The sequence below is a fragment of the Megachile rotundata genome, chromosome 13 (assembly GCF_050947335.1).
Source record: "Megachile rotundata isolate GNS110a chromosome 13, iyMegRotu1, whole genome shotgun sequence".
NCBI classification, from domain to species: Eukaryota; Metazoa; Arthropoda; class Insecta; order Hymenoptera; family Megachilidae; genus Megachile; species Megachile rotundata.
In genome coordinates this window covers 11550950-11570721 of record NC_134995.1, presented here as the reverse complement: position 1 = coordinate 11570721, position 19772 = coordinate 11550950, and the positions used below count along the sequence as shown (strand labels likewise).

The 19772-nt window shown below is 36.7% G+C and overlaps 4 protein-coding genes and 1 long non-coding RNA gene across 15 annotated transcripts in view; 2 read left to right on the top strand and 3 right to left on the bottom strand.

The window, feature by feature from the left end:
• The first annotated feature begins 289 nt into the window (after positions 1-289).
• LOC105663343 (anaphase-promoting complex subunit CDC26) lies at positions 290-6933 on the top strand. 4 transcript variants are annotated; one of them, XR_013040202.1, is made up of 6 exons: positions 290-431; positions 519-1011; positions 1103-1153; positions 1566-1786; positions 1856-4961; positions 6105-6238. It is a non-coding gene; the product is annotated as an anaphase-promoting complex subunit CDC26 (long non-coding RNA). The 4 variants fall into 4 exon arrangements; XR_013040199.1 differs by lacking the exons at positions 290-431; positions 519-1011; positions 1103-1153; positions 1566-1786 and having other exon boundaries at positions 4826-4961; positions 6105-6933; XR_013040200.1 differs by lacking the exons at positions 290-431; positions 519-1011; positions 1103-1153; positions 1566-1786; positions 1856-4961 and adding an exon at positions 5253-5383 and having other exon boundaries at positions 6105-6933.
• LOC100881654 (inactive CLIP domain-containing serine protease A3) lies at positions 327-2014 on the bottom strand. Its single transcript, XM_012291602.2, has 6 exons — positions 1882-2014; positions 1701-1780; positions 1380-1618; positions 1087-1317; positions 793-994; positions 327-672 (listed from the first exon to the last, which is right to left on the bottom strand). The coding sequence occupies exons 1-6, from the start codon at positions 1997-1999 to the stop codon at positions 505-507; spliced, it is 1038 nt and encodes a 345-aa protein (XP_012146992.2). The 5' UTR covers positions 2000-2014; the 3' UTR covers positions 327-504.
• Positions 2633-5811, bottom strand: Ing3 (inhibitor of growth family, member 3). Its single transcript, XM_003705881.3, has 6 exons — positions 5329-5811; positions 4818-4889; positions 4352-4714; positions 3844-4261; positions 3571-3769; positions 2633-3469 (listed from the first exon to the last, which is right to left on the bottom strand). Exons 1-6 carry the CDS (start codon positions 5354-5356, stop codon positions 3353-3355), a joined length of 1197 nt encoding a protein of 398 aa, XP_003705929.1. The 5' UTR covers positions 5357-5811; the 3' UTR covers positions 2633-3352.
• On the bottom strand, positions 6513-11127 carry Sfxn2 (sideroflexin 2). 6 transcript variants are annotated; one of them, XM_012291605.2, is made up of 9 exons: positions 10988-11127; positions 9305-9497; positions 8719-8889; positions 8251-8449; positions 8058-8183; positions 7824-7890; positions 7622-7721; positions 7487-7534; positions 6513-7260 (listed from the first exon to the last, which is right to left on the bottom strand). In XM_012291605.2, the coding sequence occupies exons 2-9, from the start codon at positions 9457-9459 to the stop codon at positions 7146-7148; spliced, it is 981 nt and encodes a 326-aa protein (XP_012146995.1). In that variant the 5' UTR covers positions 9460-9497; positions 10988-11127; the 3' UTR covers positions 6513-7145. The 6 variants fall into 6 exon arrangements, with proteins under 6 accessions (XP_012146995.1, XP_012146996.1, XP_012146999.1 ...); XM_012291606.2 differs by lacking the exon at positions 10988-11127 and adding an exon at positions 10639-10780; XM_012291609.2 differs by lacking the exon at positions 10988-11127 and adding an exon at positions 10486-10620.
• Positions 10696-19772, top strand: part of LOC100881436 (uncharacterized) — a 25171-nt gene continuing 16094 nt past the window's right edge. Inside the window, exons 1-2 of one of the 3 annotated variants that reach the window (XM_076538613.1) lie at positions 10696-10836; positions 14846-15370. In XM_076538613.1, coding sequence (XP_076394728.1) covers positions 15216-15370 — 155 coding nt within the window. In that variant the 5' untranslated portion in view covers positions 10696-10836; positions 14846-15215. Of the gene's footprint in view, positions 10837-11117; positions 11252-14845; positions 15371-15879; positions 15906-19772 lie in introns of those variants that run through there. The other 2 variants (XM_012291612.2, XM_012291613.2) reach the window with 2 other exon arrangements.

The window sequence follows — 19772 nt, the reverse complement described above, 5'->3', positions numbered from 1 at the left end:
TAATTATTCATGTTTTAAGTAAAATTCAGTCACTAAAGTCTTTGCTCTTTATTATTAATTATTAAAGTAATGAAATAACCACGATTTAAGAATTAACAAGTGTATTTACAAATATACATCAAGCTTATTTTACATGAAAAATGCAATATTCACGTCAAATTTCAAACACTACCCTTATACTTCAAATTATTTTAAAAGTGAATCAACTTTTGCGCATTATTTGAATCAGATAAATAATAATATATTATGTTTGTAAAAATGATATGATACCGTTTTTATTAAAAGGAAAAAAAAAAACAGAAAATTAGAACAAGAATGAAGATATGTTCATAGAAAATAAACAACAATATATTTGGTAATTGTTACATGAGCTACAAAAAGTATTTATAACAATAAGAAACTTTTTACAATTATTTAAACATTTAAAAAAGGTATGAAAATATTATATAATATTTTAGATAAAGTAATTACAGCTATTAATTGTGCTTTATATTATTTACATAATTATTTCTTTGCAGTGATCTGTTGTGTTATCCATGGAACATAATTATAGACATTTACGTAGACACCAGGAACATTACTGGTTGCACAACCAATACCCCATGCTACCAGTCCAACAACTTGCCACTGATCATTGCCAGATTTACATACTAATGGAGAACCACCATCACCCTAAAAAAAATGACTCATTTGATGATACAAATATAAAAAATATGTTTTAAAACAAACATATTGATTCTTAAATTTCATGTGAACATATCAGTATTATAAAGATATCAAGAATTTACTTACTGTGCATGCATCTTTTCCAGTTTCTCCTCCAGCACATAAGAAACTATTTTGATCGAGAATAAAATTTTGTCCAAGACTGGTGCTTTTAAGAGAAGTTTCACAAGTTGATTGATCAACAATGGGTACATCCACCTCTTTCATTATACTCTGGTATCTTCCATTTGCACCAAAGGCATTTTTACCCCATCCTGACACCCAACATCTTGAAGGCACAAATAGGTAATGAAATAAATTTAGCTTTTACTTTGAAGTAAGAAATGTTCAATAACTTTTGCTATAACTTTGTATGTATACCTTGTATTTTTGGCAGGTATTGCCACAGGAAGACAGGCAGTATTAATGTTAGGACTACTTGAGATAGGTACAGTACCACTTAAAGTTATTATTGCTACATCATTTCTTAAATTAACAGAGTCATAATTAGGGTGTATGGATATTCTTTGAACTGAATATTCTTGGTAGGGATTAGGTTCACTTGTAGATGTTGCATCCCACTCTCCTAATCTTACTTTAAGACCACCATTTCTGTAGAATAATATATATAAGTTACTAAGTTTACTTGAATAAATTAGATGCAGTTTACTTACACATAAGAAGCCACTTTGTGTGCAACAGTGAGCACATGATTTGGAGTAATGAGTACACCAGAACCAGCATAAACGTTGCCGCTCGTTAAAAGTACAGCTTGCCAAGGATATGCACCAAAGCTAGCTTGTCCATCACGACGCGCGGTTACAGGAATTTTTCTAATACCGCAATTTCCGTCAATTAAGTTTCCAGAAGTACGTGAACAGCAGTATACTTGCCCAGCATTGCAATTGGAAGTCTTGAATATTTTTTTAAAAAATTCGATCAGAATGACATAATGTTCTAAATTATGTTTTATCGTTTATAAATTTTATACGTACCGGAGTAACTATTCGAATATCAATGCCACCACTAGAAGGTGGACAACTACCCGTTGGAACACAACAACAGGACATACCATCTTAAAGTAAAATACTTGTTAAGTAATATTTTATGCGAAATAATCAGTCAGATTAAATAACTTTAAACATTGTAGAAATTTGGACCGTAAAGCACACTTACTTTGTGTACTTGATGTCATAGCGGATGAAGAACTATCAAAGACAATCGGATCTTGCGCCACAACACAATACCGTAGGACGCCAGCAATGAACAAGAGGAACAAACTTCTCTCAAACATGATTGAATAGCAAACTTAAACAAAGTGATACAAAGTCAAAGAGCAACAGGACTCTGCCAGCAGATCTTCGTCAATTTATATAAAACAAGCATAAGCAAGAGTGACCTTTAAACAAACATATTAACTCGTACATCCTTTCGGAACGAAAATAATGCTGACGGCCTTTCACAGATGGAAGAGCAGCAATTCTTGTCATGACAATAAAATGGTGTAAAATATATCGGTCGGACAGTTTATTGTAAACTACTTCCGATAACAATTATGTCTTCATTTATGAGTGGAATGATGTCACAATATTGTTGCATTTTTACAGCAAAAAATGCTTAGAGTGGAACGAAATGGAAGGTCAGACGCGCTCTAAAATGAAGAAGGTCAATAATCATAAATTCTCGGTACTTGCGTTATGAATCAGATAATTATTTTGGTTTTCCCCTTTCGTCCTTTTGTGTTGTATAAGATACTACTAAAACATACATAAAGAGTCTGTCTACTAGTATTAGAAAATACCGAGAAATTATTTGATTTCAAAAATGGTGGCAATTTTGGGAAATACATTTAAGGACAAAAATTGAATGTAAATAAGGAAAAAATTGTTAGCTTAGCTACAATTTTATAAATCATAATAACGAATAATAAATCTGCATCATTCGCTTTATTTATACATCAAGTTGCTACATTTCTTCGGTTCGAAAGTAGTATTCTCGCAATCTGTTTATATCGACTTTTTCTCTCTTTTTTTTTTGTTTCTTTCCCGAAAGCGTGAAACACTTAAAATGTTATTGCTCGCACAGTCGTCAATTCAGCGAGACACTAAGCACATCTGAACTAATACAAGTACGTAAATACACGAAGATTGCTCGAAAAGTTGTCTGATGTCGTGTGAACTAAAAACATAAATTTCGAAAATTCACCGTGAGTATCGCCTCTGGTATCAGTCAATGAGTTGTATCGTGTCCAGAGGTACGATTGCAATTGATTGTAAATTTGTAGAAACTATCTAACGTGGTCGCGGTATAAGAATGGTGCAAGAAGGTACAAAAAATATTTGCAATATTTATATTTCTCGTAACAGAAATTGTTTGAAGCACACTTTTTGCACCATCTGATCCTCTCGCTATGCCTACAAAAAACGCAGTAAAAAAAACTGCTTTCTCTTCTGCTTTAGAAACAGAAATTCGTATTTCGTGAGACAAGACCAAGACCAGATAAGATCATGACTTAAACTTTAAACGTATTTAAAAAGTCATATAAAATCAGAATTAATAGCTTCCTAACTAAGTTGGTACTTGACGGACAGTGCCTAAGAGGTAGTATCAATTTTTTCTTCTTGTATTTGCACTGATTATGGTACAATCAGTTTTTCCGACCTCCACGTCTCTTCATAGAAGATGTACATTGAGGACAGTACCACTTGCCTTTTGGCGGTGCAGTGATACCCACACATGGATAGTGAAACCATTCAAAAGGACACTGCAGGAACAAAAAATTATACCAAACGTATTATTTGATAACATGAAATGCTTGTGTTTCACACATAAGGAAACGCAACGAGGGATAAAAGTGCGGCTTACATCTGAATTGTCACAGGCAACCATATCTCCATAAGATACTTGATTACATATACAATATCTTGGTTCGTTTGGATCGTATGTCCAATCTGGATTATCCGAATCTACTACTTGTGTATTCGTAGTTATAACTGGAGGTGATACTGGTTGCTGTACGGAAGCAGCAACTACGCTTGAACTCGGAACAGCAGTTGTTACTTTTCTAAAATGCACAATGATCATTTATTCGATGGAAAAAGATGAATTTTCAATAATCTGTCGATAAAAGAGGCATACTTTTTATGCTTCTTTGTTGTTTCCTGTATAGCTGCAATAGCGGTTTGAGCAGCTCCAGCTAGTTCTCTGCTAAATTCAGCTGCGTGTACACCACCGGTATTGATGGCCTCATAACTAGCTTTTAAGCTAGCAGTACGTCTGCCTTGCTGCATCTGTTGCGTAGCAGCGATCGCTTGCGAAGCTGCAGCTGCTATGGCATTTCCACCAGCTCCTATATGACCGAGATTATAGCTAACAGAGCCGACAGAATTCGCGATTGCAGTAGGAGTAGATGGCACGCTAGTAGCGGCAATAATTGGTCCTGAATTTGCGGAAGCTGGTCGCGATTCAGGAAGACTTGGAGAAATTTTTTCTATAGCTAAGCGTTTTTCTATCGAAGTGGAGGATGCATTTGAATCTCTTCTCTTTTCTGCCCGAGCTATGAAAAAAGGACATGTAATTACAAAATATTTCTGAGATTGGATAATATACAATTCATAATAAATATGGAATAGAATAATATACTTACAATGACTGTGATTGTCTCGTGACCTACTGGATGATGTAAAGCTATACCGATTCTCTTTTTGACTACTATTCGTTGGTGGTTGATCTAATTCTAATGACCTCTTTTCCAATATTTCTGTGATACCTTTATTATCTGCTTCTAGTTCCATTTTAAATTTGTGCAATTCCTGATCTAATCTCCTCAAATATCTATCTACTAAGTCGTACATCTGATTGGCTAAGTGCACCTTTTCATCTGCATCCTCCAAGGTTTTGTAATACTCCCTTCTAATGGCTTCATACTCTGCCTCTTTTTCACTAGGTTTCATTTTCTTTGCATTTGAAAAAAATGTTTTTACTTTCTTTTCTAAACTGTCCATTGAATCTGCAACGATTGGAGCATTTTATTAGCAATGGTCCAGAAAACAATGAGAAACATATTTGCACGTGTATATTCCAGGTTTTATATTGCACAAGGTTGCACGTACTCTGTACACCTAAGTCCATTTCTCTCATTTCTGTGAATCGGTCTCTTAATTCTTGTGGTAGATGCTCAATCACTGAAACCGTAGAAGAACATGGTCAACATAACCCAACAAAATTAGTGAGAAGGAGCAATTATTTAATAACAGGTAATGTCTATCAGATTAGCAGAACTATTATAACACTCATACATTGGTCATGATAAACATTACAAGTTAGAATTGAGCTTCAAAATATATTTATAAAAGTAAAAAAGCTATTGACCGTTCAGAAAACATGTAACTAACCTAAAATTTACATTGAACCGTGTGACAACTAATTGTTCATATTATACAGTACTTAATATCATAGAAAAATACGAAGCGGCATTTAAAGTATTATGTATTATAACGTAACATCTACTAAGGCATTCATTTTCTGAAAAGTTTCGGATGTTTTTATGAGAGAGTATATTCGGGAAGGTTAGTAACTTTCTTGAGAAGCTGGGTAAGCAGACCATGCCTCGTTTTTACGTACTTTCGACATAATCTTCCAAGTAAAGCATCCTTTCGTGCTGGCGTTTCGTTGCCTGGTACTTAATTTACAATTATTTACAATTTACTAAAGGGGAGTGCTTGCCGCCGTGGCAGAATTAACGAAAATCGTAGCACTCGATCGGAAGCGTGTTTACGGCGGCCAAATCCCTTGTTGTACCCACATTTTCACGCTACTTCTCTAAATGATGCGAATCTATAAATGATCTGTACGAAATATCGTAAGAAAAATGTCATTTTCGCGAAAATAAGTGGCCCAGTAATCCGTGCATTCGTAGTGACGCTTTTTATTTCGGAATTATTACTGGTCAGATATCTATTGCTTGGAATCCGCCATCTTAACCTAATGTTCAGGGGTGCCTACATGAATCTAGTTGTTCCAAAGGAACTATTTGACAAAAAAAGATAGGAAATAGAACTCTTAGTGTCCGAATAGACAAGTTCATAACTCGAATTCCAGCTCAAGAATCAAATATAAATATTATAATTCGAGTACTCAAATTTGAATCTGAATATTTAACTTGAGTACTCAGCTTTCTTTAGCGATTCGAATTCTCAACTTGTTCATAATATTCATATATCTGAGCAGTATTTAAATTAATTCAATTTAATATCTTCCAATATTATACGAGTAGTAATAAATTATTATAAAAAAGTAAATTGTTCAAAAATATAAATCGAAACATATACGATATAATTTGTAGAATTATTATCGTGACACACAGTTTTTGTTTAATCACGTTGTACATGATTGTGTAGGGTTACGGATTAAAGAAAGTAGCGGTTTATTCATTTGGCCTTCATTATCGACATTCTTCGCATACCAATCGGCGTGGAGCGTGGCTTTTTTATTGTAAAAGAAAGGTGTCGTAAACTTTTCCCGATAAAATGATACGGCGTAGCCCAACAAGAATTGACTTGCGACTAGATGATCTGCAAGAGTATGAAACGATGAGGAAAGCTCTTGAAGCCAAGAAAGAGTCTGAAAAGCAACCAACGTTCAATCCTCCCTCATGGGGTGGTAAAATGCCGCAAAGTGAAATTCAAGAACGCATCGGTTACATGCCGCAACAGAATCAAGCTTCTCATTTTCTACCCAATATATAGTTTTTTGTATTTATAATAAGATTAGCGAAATCTATCCTAAGACGAAGTGAATCACTCGGGTTTTATTTTTAGCAGTTATTTTATTATTACTAAAATATACATGACAGCATCGTTCGCTCCGTTTGATGGCTTAAGAAGGTAGAAATAATAGTGTATCGACAATCATTTAACAATTTACTACGCGTGTCGAGCGATTTAACAATGATGTGCAAGATCATGATATTGCAGCTTAATAGATATGTACGCCTAATTTATTAAGTAGAGACAAATTATTGCTGTGCGAACGTCTCATGTGACATAATTACATTTACTAATAGTATAATATTGTCAACATTTATGACGGTATCACGTACTCGCAAGAGACAATTGTTATTGATTATAAAAATGCACCATGAATATTCAATTCTTATAACTTAGCACAAACGACGAGACTTACGAATTAAATATATTGCCATGTAAATAAAAATGATCTGAAATGCGATATTGTCATATTTACTGGATAATATGTCTAGGTTCTTTCCGAAACGTTTGTTATCCTCTGAACCAGCAGAAAACTACAAATTCCCCAACTTCGAACTGTACGCGAAACTTTGTTCAATTCCATAATTAATCAGCTTACTATAACTCTGTTTAGAGGGTGACTGAGAATGCAATCCTGCAAAAGTTTTTATCGGGACTAGCGATTCTTGTACATTATAAACCTTTGTTAAAGTATAAATGCGTTGGTATCTCTCCGTTTTTACAATTCTTCTTTAGAAGCTCATAATTTTCGGGTTCCCAGCGTTCCAAAGTGGATGACTTAATGGAGCTACAATACATGTGTATGTAAATTTGAATGAAATATTTATTAACCCGATATCATTGGTGTAACTAGGATTATGCGAGGTAGGTCAGGGTCTTTAGAATTGCTAACAGAGTTATCGACCCATTCCGTGCATGATATTCGGACATTTGGAGGAGGAAAGACCCCTATTTCTTAGTTACACCAGTGAATGAAATATGCGCAAGATGCACACAAATTAAGTCGTGCTTACCAGTTTTGTGGGAATAAGGAACAAGCCGTAGGAACCATAAACGACAGACTGAAATAAGATAATATTTTTTTAAAAAGTTTGCGTTTATCTCGTAATTTTTTATACACAAGTAATATTTATAATAAAAGTACTTACAAACAACCGACCAGCAGAACTTGTATAGGCGCATGCAGCGGTTTAATCTTCTGCATCCAAGAGTATTTTTCCAGTCTTTCCATAATGGGTGGAAGAATAACTGAATATACAAAACCCAGTTTAGTGGTTAATTAGATATGCTAATGATTACGACATAAACTTTGTTTGATCTCACATTTAGTTTTAATCGATATCTACTTACGCATGCCAGGTGCGCACATAACAATCCTTGAGATTACTACTTGGCTGATGCCTTTGATCGCTGCTAGCTGAAACATTAATCGTACACATTTAATCCGAGATAAGATGTGTTAAAATCTGTTGCGTGCGCGGGTGGGACAAATCCCATGCGTTTTACAAATATATAAACCAATAAATCAAACATTGTAAAACTTATTTTTTAATCCTCTTCTATAATAAATAAAATACAACCTACTTTCGACTTTGTGAGTCTGTTGCCATTTTCATCGCTAATTTCAATTCCTTTCGTTATTTCATTTTGTCTCATCAACGGAATGTTTACACAGTTCGCGGCCGCCACAGCAGCGAATGGTACATAACGCTAAAAGTAGAATTTTTTATTTCTACTGAATTTTGATTAAGGAATCTTAGTTCTTAAATCGTATTACCGCCATAAGTGGATTTGCTCGTTTTGCCCAAAACGATTTGCATCCTATTGCCGTTAACATTGCAGCGGACGTAGCGCTAACATAAGCCACACCTAATTGAAACTCTGTTGTAGGGCTGTTAGCGTTTCTGTTAGTATAGTTGACTAACGCGTTAAACGATTGATTCATCCATTGCCAAAAGACCACAGCGGTAGTTGTTCTGCAATTAATCACAAATAAATTACAACCACAGAATGAGAAACATATTAAACATGTACATATTAAGAAAATACAACGTAATTTGAAAAAAGTCCTTAGGCAAATGATCATGATGAGGTAGCAGGTAGCATGTTGGTGCATAAAAGGGGAAGGGGATCTTCTAGGATACATGAAGGAAAAAATGAATCAGCGCTGTTGTTGGGTTATGTTGTTCCTGTAACGTATATTAATTAATACGTGTTATTTTCAAGAATAACAATAAGCATTTACCTATAGAATTGAAGCATGGCACCAGTGATGGCCATTCCACCCGGTACCTGAAAGGACATTCTCCCAAAGACATTTTGCAGTTCACCGGTGTCGGGGTGAAAGGACGACTCGTAAAGCTTTTTAGCGTAGATGATCTGCTCTCGGGTTGTACCAGCTGGCTCCTTCCCAACTCTGAGGTATAAACGAACTATTGATTTTTGCGGACACCGAAAAACAACAATAAAATATATGACTTCTTAAAAGAATCGAGGTTATACGGTTAAAACAATTATAAACATATAATAAAAATTTCGCTATATCCTTTAGACATTTAACACAGCGAAGTCCATCTATCGATAACTTCTATTACGCAATATCATTCTTTGAATTCTCCTCATACTCGATACTAACTGACGTTCACATTTCGACGAAAAAGTAATAAATTAATTAACATCAAGATTCCCCTTGAAACTCTAAGCATGTTATGCAAGAATTAAAAAAATTATAATAATTGCTTTTAAACTGCTAGATAAGTCTTTGTCTTATAGATAACACGCGATACGACGGTCAATTTGAATAGACTAGTTTCCCGCGCTTTTGTGCTCACCTATAGTCTTCTATTAGTTTCTTAGCTTCGAGCAGTTCGGATTCCGGAACGATACATGTACGGAAATCAGTCATCCACGCGAAGTATTTCCATCTTCCTACAAAGGTTTTGAGATCCCAAAGTGGCTTGTCTACGTCCAATCTTTCTTCCCCCATTATGCTCTCCTGATCGAGGGATAGTCGTCACCTCAATCCTTTCAACAGACGCGAAACATCATCGGTTAGATATAAGTGTAGACATTTACGAAAACTAAGCGGAAAATAAAGAAACCGCGATGCTGTCCGTGAGGTACGTTAACGTCATATTTATAGACGTCAGTGTGAGCTCACGGTGTGTTCTGAAATAGCCATAACACCGTAATATGTAAAAATATTGTCACGTAACACCGCGCCAAAATGAAGTATGCGTTCTCAAATGTTGATAAATGGTTGCTGCATCGCTCACCAAATATTGCGACGAGATCGATTTAACGTAAAGTGAGTTCTTTACATTCTAAAAGATCTTTTAATATCCTACGCAAGTTTTTTCACGTGGTTAAAAAACATCAAATAAGGCCGTCAAAGTAATTTACGATTGTTTTATCGCATTCATTCTTCTTGATAAGCTGTACATTATACCTCAACGTGTTTACCTTAACAAATGGTTAATACTCAGCACTGACGAATTGTTTACGAAAAATTAAGATAATACGATATTATGTAATTTAATTCCTTACTGTATATTAATGGGTGCGGTAGACGTTACACGAGAACGTTTAGAAATTTGGAAACTTTAGAAATTTTGAAATGTATAAATTCCAGCTTCAGAAATAAACAGTGAGAGATTTCTGTCATACTACTTCGTGTCCTAAGTAATGCGATACTTTTAAGCGTACAGATAGTACAGCATTTTAGTTACGTATCAAAGTTAACGAATATCATATTTTGCACTGTTGTATCTTTGATGCATAAAGTTCACTTTATCACATATTTATATAAGTCTTATCCACAACGTTTAAAAGAATTAATACCGTTTAAAAGAATATTCGAAAAATCGATCGTTGTAACCGTCAAGACAAACAATGTATATCGATTATTCGACACCGTTTTATATCGAGCGTTTCGTTCGATAGCCAGTGAGACTTTAAACTTAAAAGCGATACGCCGGTCCCATAATTATAATACATAATTATCAAACAATACCGAATTCGATCCATCGATCGATAATATCGCGACGCACGTGAGTGCATTGGATTTGTCGGCAAAGCCCAATGACCAATCGTGCACGCAGTATCGTATAGTTCACGGGCCCATTTCAAATCGTTCACAAAACATAGCATAACCTAAGAAACGTACATTTAACAGTTCGCGTGTTCGCTTATGTTCGTTTTCGTGTCCGTCGCCCTGTTGTTGTGCACAGTTTCTCTTTATTCACGACAACACACTCGCGTGATCGCATTTTCGTCCAGGGTTTCCCGATTCCAAAGCGATTATCGACCACGTTTGGTAACAACAGAAGAACCGCAGTCGATGCACGACCCACTTTCTGTCAAGGTACCGGCATATTTTCATTCAGAAACGACTACGCGAAGTGACGAGGCCGCTGTTCGTCTCCTTTTATTTCTCTTCGTTATACGTCAAATTACACGTGCACGCGTTACGTAACGTTATTTGATATGTGATAGGCACATTTTTATTCACTTACTCGTAAAATGTGTACCACTTCTTTGAGAGCCTGCTCCGGTCTGGATATTCGTTGTACGGTGCGCACCCCAGCTGATAGGACCCTACGCGAGCGCACCCTATCTTGATACAGCACTGCGCTTTACCCCTCCAGCGTGATTTCTTCATTATTGTTATTATCATCGTTTCATGCGCCCTTCCACTTCTCACAGAATCGTTGGATATTTGGTATTATCGAATAATCAAATGATCGATAATTTCGAGAAACACCGTGCTGTTATGCGAGGTGATGTATATGTTTTAATTAAATAATTTAGCCCGATGTGTAAATTACACAGCAACTAGTCAGGGTGTTCTTTATTTCTAAATTAAAAAATTTGGCAATTTGGGGAGTTATCTTATAGTACCATTTTCTTTAGGAACGCTGGGTAATTCACTGTATCTTGTCACATTACATCGCCATTTTCCTTAAATAAACTTTAAAGTACCCTCGACTGTAACTGACGAGAAAATTATCGTTTCGTAAAATTAGTTCACATAATAGGCAGTTAATTTTAATATCCTATTGTCATTCAAATTGTTTAATCATATAACCATAAATAGTTTTGAAAAAGCGACGAAAGATAAGGGATACAATTGAATATGCAGAGATGACGTAAGCATTTGTCAATTTCTCCAAGGTCTGCCTCGTCGATACGTATGGAACAATAACAAAATAGTGCTTTACTATATTGTTTATCAATCTGAATACAATAAGTTGCGTTTGACACCGTTCAATTTCCGGTGATAGAAATACGAAAGAGACAGTACATTATAATGCACGTAAGTACACGTTTACACGTCTTTGTTGGTCGCGCCAAAGATGTTTTCTTTTCTTATGTACAAAACATACATTTTGAAACTTCGTATTTATAATTGAAATGAACTCATGAATTTTCATTCGATTTTTTAAAGCCGGCTACTTGGAACTACTTTGTTTACGTTATCCTTGCTTTCCCCAGGTATCGAACTTATGAATATGTATCATTAACCTGTGGTTAAAATGTAAACGTTTATGGGGGTCTTATAACAGATATTCGAACACGTGACTGCATTGAAATAAATCTTGGGCGGCTGTAACTTTTTATTAACCCATTAACTTGCGAAGGTCGAAATATTATTCCTAAGGTAATACGTTCCATCTAAATAAGTAGTTAACACGTTTCATTCCGCTCACTCGATATCGCGGACTGGATTGCCGCTCACGCGATATCGCGTTCTCAGTATACCTCGAGATAGAAATTGACTCATCTTTTGTTCTACAGTGAAAGTATCCAGTATTCCAAACTTTTGAGGCCCGAAAACGGTCATTCATCCGCTTGTATTTTTCGAAGTAGCAATTTTCAGCTTGTTGGAAATTTTCAAGTTGTAAAATCGAAGGTAGAGCAACACGGGGATATTTTACATTCTCCACTATGAAGCAACTCTCGGAGGTAACTCCTCGTACCAGTGCCACTTTTTTCCAGACGAATTATTAATCCAGAAGTTTCCCAATTTCGTGTCCGAAATTGAAGAACGCCTTAAACGCTCAATATGGTGTGCGCAATATTCTGAGTTGCGCAATATTATCGACATCGTACAGCTAATATCGAGGATGTGAATATGTGTGTACACATATAAACTGATCATATTTTCTGAAGGCGAGCTTGGACAATTCTATTCAAAAGTCTAATCCGATCTGCATGGCTGATAAAATGTTTATTTCTGTAGAAAAAATAGATCACCAGGTCAAATTGTCTTTGCAACATAGTGGCGCTTTGCGAAGTCTACCAGCTTTAAATTATACATCGATGTGGACTTCGTATATCTATTACGTTAGAATCTTAACTGTTTGTTAAACAGTATCGATAAAAAGTTGTCTGGAGATAAAACTCATTAAGTCTCATCGTTGAGCTTTCGACCCTGTCTCTGGCAATTGAAGCTCGGTGACCGCTTCGTTAGATCGCGTCCAATGTCCCTTTTGTTAAAGTTATGAAACCGGGCCGAAGCAGGAGAGAAAGTTTAAACAACGCTTAAGTGCAGAGGTCAGCGAACAAAATCAAGTTCACGGTCGCTTCTGTCGAATTTCTGTATGCACACTCGTGTGCAACGTGTTCTTCCGGTTGGCTAAGAAGTAGGAAAAGCTTATAATTTTATCAAGTCAAATGTGTAAGTTTAAAAATTACAAAAGTTGAAAATTTTCCCTCAACGGTCTACCGTGGTCATCACTGATTTTCTTTACTCGTTTTTTTTCTTCGCGTGGCAACGAAAAGTTAGTGCACAGGCCGACTAAAGCTGTATACATGTACACTTCCGTGCTCGCGAAAAGTAGAGCTCGACCTCGTTTGTCACGCGTCACCATATTGTAGCTAAAACCGTCGGGAATTATTGTTTCGTAATATTTTTCGTACAATTTTCGGGATGCTTGTTTTTACCGCTTGTCGCACGGCTCTCCCACGGCACTCCCTCTGCACTTCCGGTGGAGATGCTCCATTAACCCTGGAACAGTAATATCATTTTTTCGGCTCAAGTAGTAATATATATAATGTTTACTCGTACTGTACTACTATATTTCTGTCTCGCGCTTCCTCCCTTCCACTATTTCACTATTTTACTATTCCACTTAAATAAACCAGCTTTTGGCCATCTGCTCTTTAACATGATATTCAAATGTAACTCTACAGTTATTACATACCAAATAAAAATTAATAAATACAACATAAAAATTGATAGATGCAAACTTAAAAATTAATAGACACGAAATAAAAATTAATAGATACAAAATAAAAATTAATGTATACAATATTAACAATTAATTACAAATACTTTACTAAGAGTATCGAATATGTTAAAGAATAATAAAAAGAGGTATTGTCTCGTAGAGCGTATAAGACTAGCAAGAATTCATGTTTCAATTAACATCGATTAAGTCCGTCTCGAAATGGTTCTTTGTTAAAATCCGAACTCAAATGCCACAACAATGTTAACAATCAGAAAATTTCCATTTGAAAATCATAAATAACTTGTAGATACAAGGTAAGATTGTTAACGTAATAAATCGTGATAGAATATATTTCTATAGCTCATTCTTCCAGGCTGTCCCCACTGTGCCATAGAGAAAGAATGTTTCCGAAAAGTATGTGTGGAGTGGTGTATCTAGACCGGGTACATATCGTGTGAAAGAAAATTGTACATAAAACCAGCTGGCAAATGTACTGTTGACTGGACAAGATAAATCATCAGGGGAAATGTTCGTTCAATTACAAAACGAAAGATATATCGCTAAAGTAAGAGGTTTTAGTGCCTAACACACGTTTCCTTCTCTATGGGGTTTATGTGTGTAAGGGAAGGGCACCTCGTGTGGTTTCTACGGTCCTGAGACGAAGTAACAGTATCGTATGACTATACGTTAAATGAAAGGCCCGTTAAAAATGTTAGTTTTTGGATTTCGAATATTATATTATTTCTCGTAATAATTCGTATCAGAGTCCCCAAACTTTCGTATCCTGAAATTCTTAATTTAACTCCTTAAATTCTCAAGTATTCAAACTCTAAAATTCCCAAAGTCCGAAGTTTTAAATCCACAAAGATTCTCCATATACAATCATGGTATATGATATTGCCTACTACTATTCTAAAAAAAATACTGATCATCCGAGATTTGATAGTTTATATTTGACACATGTATTTCATTTAAAAAGATACTTCCAAGAAAAACGGCACTTTCGGAATATCGTTCGAAGATCGATACTAATATTTCGAACGATTTAATCGGTTTGTTATAGTACCGACTGTTAAAGATTACTGCTGACAAGATCAGTAACGGTCGGTTTACATTAACATGTGTAATTTTATTGTCCAGACTAGAAGAACATTAAAATGGCCAGGGTTCGGATAGAGCGAGGTACGGTGCTGCAGTAGTCGAGGTGGGGGGTGGTGCGACGCATGCGCAGTGATGTACTCGTGCCCAGCTGTGCACGAACGTGAAATGCGGCGCGGCTGGCGGTGGTGGCTGCTAGGAAAGCAAGCGAGCGAACGAGCGAGTAAGCGAGCAAGCAAAACAGGCAGAGGCTGCCCTCCTGTCTCCCCCACCCGTAGTATGCCTCGCAGAGCCCATGGCCTCCGTACACACGGAGGAGAGTGAGGCAGCCCCAGCCGCTCCTCACGTCATCCGTTGAGAGAGAGACGACGGGCCTCGACACGGCGAGGAGCAATAATTCTAACGAGCCAAGATGGCGGCGGACACGGTGGCCCTGTCCGCACTCACGCTCGCCAGGGGCGACAAGATCCTCGTGACCGTCGAGTCCGCGCTACCGGACATCGTTGTCGTGTCCTTCGTTCACGGTGCCAAGTGCTTCCAGGGCGCGTTGCTTGACGCCACCAAGAGGTAAGCGTGCTTGCTACGAGATCTCTTTCCTGCCTTCGACTCTTCTTCCTTCCTCTTCTTCTTCTTTTTCTTCGTCCTCTTCTTCTCCTCCTTCGTACCGTACTTTTGTTCGTTCGGGCGAATCTCGCCCTTATTTAACCGTGCCAGGGAACGTATCGCTTCGAATTTGTTTTGACCGATTGTCGGTCGAAGGAAGTTCCTAGCAAGCATGTCATGCCGTTGCTCGCAGTCAACGTTCCGGTCCGATTGTTTGTCGTGTGCATATGTATACCGTGTTTTATCGTGAACATAACATCGTGTGCGCGGGTGTGTACGATAATGTGTGTACCTGTGTGCGTGTGTGCGTGGAAACGTGTAAGATAAGGCAAGGAACACGGAACAGAATCGTTGACGAATTTCGAGTTCGAGATATCGCGGTTAAGGCTATCCGCATTTCTGACCGACGGACCGCGTTGGAAACTTGCCGTGGACTACACCGTGCTTGACTGATAGTCGTGACAGTCTTCAGGTGCAGGCAGGAAATTATGGGATGCAAGTATGTTGTAAATAGGTTCGAATTCAAATGGATACACTTGAAAGCATACCTAAATCTTAAAGAGGTAGGTTTCATTCTTCGATAACTTTACAGGATAATTGAACCTCGACAACAAGTATTTTACGAGTAGTTTGATAGTTGATCCTCTTCAACGTGCGTACAGATAAGTCCACGATAGGTAGCGAAATTGTAGTGTTATGTCTTTACTATTTTCACTTTTAGGATTCAAGTATCGCTACTGTTACGAGAATCATTTAAATCATAATATATCTGTAAGAATGTTAGAATCCTACAAGTATTCTAAGGGTGCGTTCAGATTAAGCGAATGCTTCCCCCACTTCGCCAAAATTTAACCGTAAAGGAGCATTCTTCCGCTGCCTGGCGATTGCCCGTTGAATCGTATGCCTAAAAAATGTTCCAACAGTTAAAACGTTTGTTCGTCAAATCAACGAGTCGCGATTTGATTTAACGCGATTCATCTCGATTCAATTCGACGCGGTTCAATCCGGTGTATTTCAATTTGGCGCAATCCAATTCGGTATGTTTTAATTTGGCGCGTTTCAATTTCGCATCATTCGGCATGAATAGATTCCCTATTTGCAAAGTGTGTAACATTTTCATAAAAAATGTATCCATGATTTTAACATCCAAGTATCGCGATCTCTTTATTATTCTGTCGTGTTGGTAATTCCACTCGTCCCTCGAGCTGGACGCAGTACGAAGGACCGTGATTTAACTCGTAAAACGTTAATACTTCCGGTCGACAAGGGCGAAAGGAGGATCTTGCGAATACGATCGCAGGAGTGGTCGGCCGAGGGGAAAAAATATATTTCCACAATTTTCAAGATTTTTCCTTGAATCGGGGCTGATAGTCGGCCGTTGGCGGTTACGTGCTTTGCATGTCGTAAGTCTTCTCGTAAAGCAGCTTTTGTTCTGCAAACGGAAGTAGTTTTACGATGACTCGTGTCTTGCGATTTACACCCGACAAACTCCCGTTGGGGAGAGTTTTACGGTCGTGCACGAAGGTATCCTTTATTAAAATTCCATTCATTTGTCTTCCGCTATTTTTCAGCCGAATATTGCTCTAATTTTCACACTAGATTATAAAAATATGTGAATAGTAAGAGTTAGTTCCTCCTATTTAAATTTGCCGCCATTTTGTTCTAATGACGTACTTACTGGAAAGATGAAATTTTTTGTACAACAAAAAATTAATGAATGTTAAGGATTAATTATGTCAGACAGATCTGCACTTTTTATTCTCCGTTTTTCCGCTATTTTATTATAGATTCATTAACGTTTACGTCTTCATTATCAGGTAGTTTATAATTACGCTGTTTATGACGGTTATATAGCTAAGCCGAATGTGGGATCTCTTAGCGTTTGTACGTGAATTTAAGCATATCCTGATCTGCGATTGTTCCACGTTTTATTATATGCTCACAGAATTATATTCTATCTTTTTACTGCCGCTAAATTATAATTTGTGTGAATCAGCCGGTGAATACAGTTTGGATAAACTATGATTCTGAAACTTTCGCATGATTAAATTATAAACAGTGCAGCCATTTTTCTTTTATTATTATTTTGTTTGCAAATTTTTTATTTTACAAATGATCAGTGATGGACTTCTTCATATAAAAATTTGCAAATTTTTTATTTTGCAATTTTTTTATTCTGCAAATTTTTATTTTATTTTTTACTTTGTTCTAATATTTTCTATAATAAAAATATATTTTGTTATCTATCATTTTTCTCACGTATAAGCAACTTTTTGCCACTTTCTCGAATAACCGTTATTAAAATCATTTATTTCTTGCGATAGGTGAATAATTAGCCACGAGTTTGAAAAAGGCTTCGACACAATGATTCATGCTATTCGCTAACGCTACCTAATTCGTACAGTCATTGCTGATTTCACTTTATCACGGTGAAAATATTCTGTTTGCCGTGGAACTGTTTAAAACTGTCGAGGATCAACGTCGTGCTAACGAGTTGCGATATTTCTTATAAACATTTTAATTCATCAAGTCTTCGTTCTTAATTGCTCGACGTATACCGAGACGTGATTTTTCAGATTTCGGATGAATAATATGTTTATTCGTAGACGGTATAATTATTTTGTTTTCTAATTGCTGCTAGATGTTCCAGAGATAATTTTAACTTCATTTGTGTATCTATTCATTACATCGGTAATTTAATTCCTGCAACGTGAATTTATGTTTGCATGTAATTTGATGTGCTACAAAGTAGACATAATTAAAACATGCACTTTGGTAAAATAGTTTGATGGAGATATGACTCATACGGTGCGTCATTGCGTCGCACATATGTGACGCACGTGGTGCGTCGTCTATTTAATACAAAGCCGCGATTCTCGAATTAATTTCACGTTCGAAACGATCGAATAAGAAATAAAAAGTTTCAAACTCCGAGAAATAATTAAAGTAATTACCATCGTTATCTAACGCGTCAATAAATAATGGATTTACTTAAATAAAAATAAATCAACGTTGTCCAACGTTCAAGCGGTTTACCAATTCTAATAACTAGAAAATTATTCGAGGTTTCCATCAGATCTCCACAAGATTTCGATCAAAGTCTCCACTGTTTAATTGCACTAATATAAACGTCTGTATTGCAACATATGGTCGAGTGATAAGAAGTCGTGCAATAATCTCGTTCTCTTCATCGTGCAACGTGGCATCTTGAGCTACGAAGAATACGCCGTAACGAGCAATTTCTGCTTCGTAGAATAATTTCGGGTATTCCGAAGGCAGGAGAAGAGGGACGAATATTAATATAATTTTCGATCGACCCAGTCTCTCCCTTTTCTCTCTCGTCTCTTCTGCGCTCTTAAAAATTTCGACCTGTTCTTTCGTCCTCGCGGTCTCCAATCGAGACTAGAATTTTCCGTGACACACATATTCCTCCACCCAGTTTTACATTGTACGGTTTTCAGTTGAACAATCTCTCTTCAGTTTTCATATTTCTCTTAATATTCTATTTTTACTATGGTTTTTCAAGCATTTAATCGTATGTACGTGTCTTTTGATTAGGTCTGAATTATGGTGCATTAGGTACATTTTTTGCTGCATTGGTCAGTGCATTCATATGTGTGACGCACGTGGTGTGTCATCTGCTGTATCGAATCTGTCAACATAGGAACCAAAATACATGCATGTATTGCATCAAGAGATACACATATTTCCGAATTTCTAGGTTTCCTTGTCTCCATGTATATGACGCACCACGTGCGTCATCTGCTGTATCGAATCTATCAACATAGGAACCAAAATACATGCGTGTATTGCATCAAGAGATACACATATTTCTGAATTTCTAGGTTTCCTTGTCTCAATGTACATGACGCACGTGGTGCGTCATATGGTGTATCCAAACTGTCGATATAAAAACCAAAATACAAAGAAGGTGGAACGCATAAAATGCAGTGTAGTGAAGTATTTGAGTAGGACGCACTACGTGCATCATCTTTTAAATACAGAGAAGGTAGAACGTATAAGGTGCAGAGTAGTGAAGTATTTGAGTAGGACGCACCTTGTGCGTCATCCTTTGAATAGAGAGAAGGTGGACAATATAAGGCACAACGTAATGGAGTAATTAATTAGAATGTACCATGTGTGTCATCTTTTGAATGCAGAGAAGGTAGAACGTGTAAGGTGCAAATTAGTGAAGTATTTGAATAGGACGCACCTGGTGCGTCATCTTTTGAATACAGAGAAGGTGGACAATATAAGGTACAGCGTAATGGAGTAATTAAGTAGGACGTATCTCGTGCGTCATCGTTTGAACACAGAGAAGGTAGAACATATAAGGTGCAGAGTAGTGAAGGATTTGAGTAGGACG